Raw genomic sequence first — 8,234 nt, 5'->3', positions numbered from 1 at the left:
TCTGGTAATTGTTATAATTTATACTGCTATAAATGAACAGTCATTTTTTCATTCTTCCCCTCCACTCAGTGGCTCTTTAATATAAATCTGTTGCTTCGATTCCTCTGAAGAAAGTTGAGTTTCATGTAATAATTTATATGAAACCAACTCTGTTCTGAATACTAGAACGAGTCGGAAACTAGCATTGGGTAAACTATCTATAAAACGTATTTACTCTCTAAACCCATCCGCTAAATAGAATGAAAGTTAAAAAAAAAACTGACAGGATGTAATTCAATCTGACAGGATATGTGGCATTTGTTACAGTAATATAGTCTTTAACAATGAAAGTCATTATCCCTCTATTATATATAACAAAAAAATATGAAATGATAGGAAATATGCTGTTGGAAATGAATGATAAATTAAATCATTATAGTGGCGTACTAAACTTCAAAAAAGATTTTTAAAATTTCTTTTGACTTCTGATGTATTCGAATCTCCGGATATTGCACTGGCAATCTATGTTATCCGTAGTTTTTTTCTTTTTTCTTTTTTCTTTTTTTTCTTTTTTTTCTTTTAGCAGACTAAAAGCAAAGACTGAATCTTCAGATAGTGGCAGAGTGACTTCTCGAATAGCTGGACGTTAAACCTTCTTATCTTCATCATAGCAACAGTAAAAATAGCATGCTAATTTAAATCGAAGACCCACACTACAATTGGGATACTTAACTATTACTGCACACTCGCAAGCCAAATCTACTTATATTTCTTTTCTCCAAACAAACAAGAAACAATATTATTGACAATGCCGACGTACAAATTTTGTCATAATTGTCAAAATTACATTGAGCGGGACTTTGAACTTCATCAGATGAACTGTTCGTGTCATGGCAGTCAATCTGGGGATAGTGCATCCAAAAGTGAATCTTCAACGTTTGGAAAATATGGAGAAAAGTTCAATCCTCAAGAAAGTGTTTTGAACCAACAAGACAGTCCTGACGTGGAAGAATATGAAACAGACCCGGTTGAGTGTACAGGATGTCATGTAAAAGTGCAACGTTACAAATTGGTCGAACATGAAAAAGAACACTCCAAACCTGAGTCAAAATGTTATTGTGGAAAGAAAATGTCTTGTGAGAAATTAGTTTCACACACCAAAAGTTGCGACTTTTCTTTAGTTCCTTGCGAGCAATGCGATGTAATGGTTCAGAAGTTTTATTTGACCAACCACCTGGATAACGTTTGCGACAAGAGACTGGTTAAGTGCGAATACTGTAGTTGTGAGTTTACAGCCGATAATCTTGAACGCCATCTTGATAGTTGTGATTTCGTTCCGATTTATTGTGATAACAAGTGCGGAAAGGAAATACCGCGGAAAACTCTTCAACATCATGTGTTACAAGAATGTCCTAAAAGGTTGGTGGATTGTAAATATTGTCGCAAACAGGTACAAGCTAACGAATTAAATCAACATATATCGAACTGTCTAAAACTTCCGTTTGACTATAAGTGTTCTGCTGCAAGTGCTTCAAGAGTAATTGAAGACCAGAATCGACTGAAGAATTCTGGTAGTGTTATTTGCAAGTTTGAAGAGTTTCCTACAGCATTACGCGAATATGTGCGGAATGAAATTGCAGAACTAACTAAAGATGTGAAAGATCTTTCAACAAAAGTAGAAAATCAAGCTATGAAAATTGAAAATTTAGAAACTAAACTGCTTGTGAAACAAGCTAGAGTACAAGAGTTAGAATGTAGGCTTGATTTGAAAGAAATTAAAATACAGAGTTTAGAGGGCAAACTTCGTGAGAGAGAAATTGCAATAGAAAATTTGGAATCAGAAGTAAAATTACTGAAAGAACAGGTACGGGAAACAAAATATTTAACAAACGGGAAGTTTCTATGGAGAATTACAAACGTTTCTGAGAAGTTAAAGACTTATAAATTTGATGAACCAATTGTTAGTGATAGTTTCTATGATTCTCCGTATGGGTATAAGTTAAAAATAGAGTTATATTTAAATGGATGTGAATGTGGTGACGAGAACAAAGTAGGCGTTTTTATTGTGGTTTTCAAAGGAGAATATGATTTTCTGTTGAAATGGCCTTTCAAGAAACGTGTGAAGTTCAGGCTTATAAGCTTTCAGCATAAGAGTAAAGATGTGGTACAATTTATAGACGAAACATTTCAGAGACCAGTTAATGGTGAAGATAGTGAGGGTTACGGTTTTCCAAATTTCATCTCGAATACCAAGCTAATACGTGGAAATCATATTTCTGACAAAGATGAATTATTTTTGGAAGTAACAATAATGTAACTACATTTTCCAAATACTCATCATACACATCTGTATGTTGTTAGATGGATTTTGGTGTAATTATTGATATTCCTTTAGCCAAATATTGAAGTATTCATTTCTTCAATTTGGCAGAATTATTGCGAAAATAGCTCAATTTTGAAATATATTGGAAAAAGTATTATCTACTGTGAAGAAACATACAATATATTATCTATTGTTCGCTGGTAATATTAAGTATGTGATTAACAAATATGTGAGAACCAGATACTTCATAACCTCGCTCATGCTTAGTGACGTTGGAGACTTAAATCCGATGTTAGTTTAAAGTTGAATGAAGTTGAATGAATAATAATATACGCTATCGCCAATCGCTTAACATGTTTTCTTGTGTTGAAGAGAGGGTAAATGCAACCTTTCTCTCTCAGTAAATTTTAACCTAAAACAGTAGAGATGGTCGAAATTATGCTTTGTCATAATCGAATAATTTTAACGTAGTTTGTATTGCAAAAATTTCTTTGGATGTATAAGTGCAAACTTGAAATACAGGGTGATATTTAGAGCTATGTACTTTATGGATTGAAATCTCCAACAATAATGGTTATTTCTGCAAGTTAAAGGGAGGCATATACCAAGTTTCATTTAAATCGAATACTTTTGTGGAAATTAACGAGAAACAGACACGCAAATGCTGATTGACACGAATAATATTAGGTTTGATATCCTTGTTTCAATAAATATTTGCTATTGTCAGATTTTATTAGAATCACCCCAGTGAGTTTTGCTTCATTGTAACGTAAGTTTGTTCGTACGTTCATTGCTTCACACGATGACTCTTGAACGAAAGCGATATAATTTTTTTAAAAAATCTGTTTGTGGCAATTGATAGCTAGAACGGTTATCACGGCCGAATTCGTTAATGAAGTCAATTCGTTACTATCTTCTTGGGTAACGGTGATTCTAACGATGGATGTTCTTACTCCATATCCCATACGTGAAACACTGACTGCTTCCACTATCAGCATAGATACTTCATTCGTAAATGCAAGTTTTCCGTTGTCTTTACTTCCTATACCATAGTCCATTTTAATTACATATGGCGTTGGGAATAGATTTCTTACATCAAAATTTAAAAAGAAAAAAATGTTAATTGAAACTGTGTTCTGAAGTGCATAGTTTTGTAGTTCTAGGATGCCGAAAACGTCAACAAAGGAACTTCAAAGGTTCATAGTTCCACTACTATAGGATAGATCGTAGTCCGGTCAAGACATCACTGAGGAACTGGTATGTGGACTATCCAAATATCCATCATTCAGAACTTCTGGTACTTGCACAATCATTTTTAAAGAGGTTGTTTCGGAGTAGGGATGGCCACAACCGGTTCCTGGTGGAACCGGTTTTCGGGTCTGAACGGATCCGGTTCTAGAAGATCCGGTTCCGGAACCGGTTTTTCGGATCCAGGTCTGGAACCGGTTCTTCGGATCCAGGTCTTGAACCGGTTCCCAAGATCCAGTTCTATAACCGGATTTTCGGTTCTAGGTCTGGAACTGGTTCTGAAAACCGGATCTCCAAGAACTTTATGACCATCCCTACGCTAAACCCGAGCTGCTGGCAGACTGTGAACAGTGTGCTAGATGAAATGGTGGAAGGGACAGGCAGGCACCCAGGCGGCGGCCGCTTGTCTCATTTGGCTAAATAAACTGGGTAACTGGCAAACTCATTGGCTAAACAGGCAAACTGGCCAACTCATTTGGCTAAACACCCACTGGTGGACCATTTTTTTTCTGGAGGCACAAGGGGGTCTGGGCGGGGAGGGCACAAGCGCATGGTCCTCTTTGCAGTGTTTTGAAGATAAACTTTGTGCCTTCTTTACGGGTCTTTGGGGGCTCTCGGATCCAGGTTTGGAACCGGTTCCTAAGATACGGTTCTGGAACCGGGTTTTCAGATCCAGATCTGGAACCGGCTCCTAAGAGTACTTTATCACTCTAGTCTCCACCTGCCTCTCTAAAAATTAGTGTGCAAGTACTGGAGCATTCTTAAACATGGGTATTTTTGGATGGTTCATGTACCAGTTCCTCAGTGATGTCTTGACCTGACTACGATAGGTCCCATAGTAGTGGAGCTATGAACTTTTAAAGTTCACTTGTTTCACGTTTTTTGGCATCCTATGATTCTGAAATTATTCACTTTTGAGCACAGGTTCATATGAAGTTTTTTTTCTTATTTTCATTTGAGGAGTCTGTTCCCAACATAGTGTGACACATTTTTGTAACTGTTGTAAACTGTTACAACTTCATTTCTTTTAATCCTTTTCGATGTTGAATAGTTTATTAGGTATGCAATAATTGAGAATTTGGAGTGAAGCGATCGACGTTTATTGATTATTCATAGTTTTTTTTTTAGTGCATCAGTAGCTTTTGTAAACAAACATCACATGAAAATAGTTGAATTTGAGATATGAGCGAAAAGTATAATAGCTTTGAAAAATTATGTTCCCAGAAAAAAACGAGAAAGGTTTTGCCCTATTTTTAATGTTGATAATTGAATTGTCTATTGTTTACAATGAGAATTCGCACGCCGAATGCTTTTCCACTGTTAAGTCTATGGGCATCTTGTCTTCCGGTGATTATTCATCAATGGTATGTCCCGTCGGGACATACAACCCCTTACGACATTCAGTGCACATTCTCGAATCACCATGTTAAACTTAGTTAAGAACGTTTGAGGTATTTCTGAGGCTTACCCGGATAAGCGATAAGTCGAATAAAGAGGGCTTTGCTCCAGTCAATACTAGAATGTACTTCTAAATCAATGGAATAATGTTGTTTGGAACATAACCACTAATTCCAAAAGATATTGCTTTTCTAAATAGTAAACAAAATAATACATGAGTAGCTCATTCGCTCACATGAAATGTTTCATTATATTAAAATAACATATACTAGTTCTTAACAATAACAGATTGATATTGTTCTTCGGAATGAGGGAACTAATTCAGATATTATTATTATTATTATTATTATTATTATTATTATTATTATTATTATTATTATTATTATTATTATTATTATTATTATTATTATTAGCTTAAACTACCAACTTCGCCGCGTTAAAATAAGAATTTAAATCGTTAGAAACAAAGAAAATATAATGCAAAATCAGAAAATGGTAAGTAATATATATAAATAAAAAAATAAATATTAATATTGTGAGCAGAATTTCAATATAAACGGCATCGGAAATATCACTGTCCATCTTAGCGACACGGAAACTATGGATTTGACATTAATATTGGTCTTTTTGTAGTAGTTTCACTTACCTTCTCCTTCTTTTCCCTTAAGTTGTGCCGTCAAGATGAAATAATTAGAAACTATTCCAAGCCCGAATTTCATCTATGTTGAAAATTTGATCGAGATCGATCGGGTGATTCAAAAGTTATTAAGTTACAAACATAGTCAATTTCAATATTATTTTTATTTATATAGATAGATGCACTATTATTATTATTAGTAATAATTGATATTCTCATAGCCTTCAGCTTGCTGTGCGTTCCACGTTAAAATTGTACTTATTTGTAATGTTTATATTGAACTTTTTTCCTTTTTCTTTTTCTTTTAGTTTCCCAACAATTTCCGGGTACACAGATATTAATACAAAAAATCTAAATATGACTGCGACCTGTTGATGGTACTATCCTTCATGTGGGTTGGTGATAAGTCTTGTTAAATATAACACTGTTTCAAAGGAAAACTGTAACAACTGTCTGCAGTTATATACAGGAGCGGATTAAGGGCAGAGCCAATGGAGCCCAGGCTCCGGGACTAACAGGCTCAGCCCCCCCCTTCTCCCAAAAAAATCTTTCTCTTTAATACTAAAATATAGCAATCAACTTATTATAGTCTATTATAGGCTTCAAATTCATGCTAATTTTTACCCGCTCGCGATATTGCTAGAGTTAAGTCTTCTTCCACAAGCGTCTTCATGATACTTATTTTCTGAGGGAGTGAGCTATTTTGGGCCTGTATTACAAACCAAATTATTAGTTTATGGTGATATTCCTTTGAAATGTCTCTGTCATTACTTACAGCAAATCTTGGAGCGTTTTCAAATCTTCTTAACAATAAAACGTTCCTATTCAAATCAATTTGGGCTCTCTGAGATACTAAAAGGTCATTCCCTAACATCATGTCTTGAGAAAAATTACTTCACGTGAAAATCATGATGAAATGTTCTCCCATTAATTTTGAAACGTACAATTGTTTATCAAAAGAGAATTCTGAGTAATTCCTTTTATTAATGTGTCGATATTCAATATCTTAGCCTTAGGTGACAGTAAATCCTCTCTAATTATTGATATCTCCTCCTTGAATTTTTTTTCTCCTTTTACTCTATTAGTGTTTTTACAGGGAATGTTGACCATTTGGCTTGTATTTGGCATTTGCATGTTACAGTGCAGTATATGAACATTTAACTGTTAATAATGAGTCTAATTAAACGAATTATTGTAAACTTGGAGCATATTAAAATATTACAGCATAATTCTCGGTGTTTCGTTAAGCCTATGAGGCTGTGGAAGGCAGCAAAGAAAATTTATGAGCTGGAACTATTTGTAATTTAGGGCCCCCTTGAAATAGTCGGCTCCAGGGTCCCAAAAGCTTTAATCCGCCCCTGGTTATATACTGTGTGCATGCAGCTTAGTTACTAAATTACATTATATTCTTGATATGCAATAAATGTTTGTGGACTTTATATAAGTAATTGCAATTTTACTCGACCTTTCTTTTAATAATAAACTGCAAAAGAGGTTCATCCTCAGCATAATCATTGTCCATTTACAAATAAAGGCAGAAAACGTAGCGGAGCGGTGTGTATTGACTATTAGGAAATAGTGTTATTCACAGAATATGGCATTTATCTTATATAGTAAAATATTATTGTATCCAAAAATTCAACAAAATAATACAACTTTGGTTATACTGTAGTCTACGAATGCTGCGACCATAATAAGGAACTACAACACTAAAAGACATAATATAGAATTTCCTGTCAATTCGTTAAGGGAGTAAATAAGTTTATAGAACACATTTCTCGCCCCGTTTTTTCAATACCAAGGAATAATCAATAAGTAATCGACTTGTAAGAAATCAGATTGAAACATAGGTTATACTCATTGTTAATAGCTAAGCATCTCTCATTCTAAGATGGCGTCACTATCATGTCTATTATTTAACCAAAAAACGAACAATAATTAACTAATTAATTAAATACTACTAATTAATAACATAAATTTGAGATTTGTTACTTACGTTTTTTTAATGTATTTTCTTTTAAAAAGGAAATAGTGTTACAAAATCACTGCAGAATAACTTTAAAATTCGCTGTAATCTACATGAGATCCATTCCTTTCAAATGTCCAAACTACAATAGTTTCCTTGCGATAATTTTCCACTTGATAACAGATCCAGCAAATGGTAAGGGAAATTTCTAGAATATTCAATCGAAGTATTCTATCATACGATTGATTGTATCTGAAGCAGAATGCTGATAATAGCCAAGAACAAAGACTTTTCTGCGAATATAGAAAAATCAGAGATATATTCTCTTAATTCTGGAAAGCTGATAATTAATCTGATGCAACTGCCTCGTTGTGCGCAGTTATTTTTTTATCATACTTATAGATAATAGGCAAGCATAATATTTACAAATACAGAAAATAATAATAATTATTATTTATTTATTTAAACTTTCGATTTAGTCGAAATTTATTTTTGATTATTTTCTCTTAATAATGATTAACACTACAGACTACACTGTTTCTAATCCGAGCCTTAAAAATTTATTTCCCTCCTTCTTTTACATTGTTGTTATTACTGAGATAAATTATATTTCCAAGTAGAACTGAGATAATTGTTCTTATTACTGCGTTGCGTGATAAATATGGCTACCATATTTCTAGAGC

At 33.9% G+C, this 8,234-nt stretch overlaps 1 protein-coding gene across 1 annotated transcript; it reads left to right on the top strand.

Annotated features, from left to right (window-relative positions):
- The first annotated feature begins 787 nt into the window (after nucleotides 1–787).
- On the top strand, nucleotides 788–2,296 carry LOC145683612 (TNF receptor-associated factor 4-like). The gene has a single exon (XM_081754951.1). The coding sequence runs from the start codon at nucleotides 788–790 to the stop codon at nucleotides 2,294–2,296; it is 1,509 nt and encodes a 502-aa protein (XP_081611077.1).
- The last annotated feature ends 5,938 nt before the right edge of the window (nucleotides 2,297–8,234 follow it).

This window comes from Thermobia domestica, chromosome 4 (genome assembly GCF_964235325.1).
Source record: "Thermobia domestica chromosome 4, izTheDome1.hap1.1, whole genome shotgun sequence".
Classification (NCBI taxonomy): Eukaryota; Metazoa; Arthropoda; class Insecta; order Zygentoma; family Lepismatidae; genus Thermobia; species Thermobia domestica.
The sequence above is the reverse complement of the archived record's forward strand: the minus strand, read 5'-3'. Positions and strand labels throughout refer to the sequence as shown.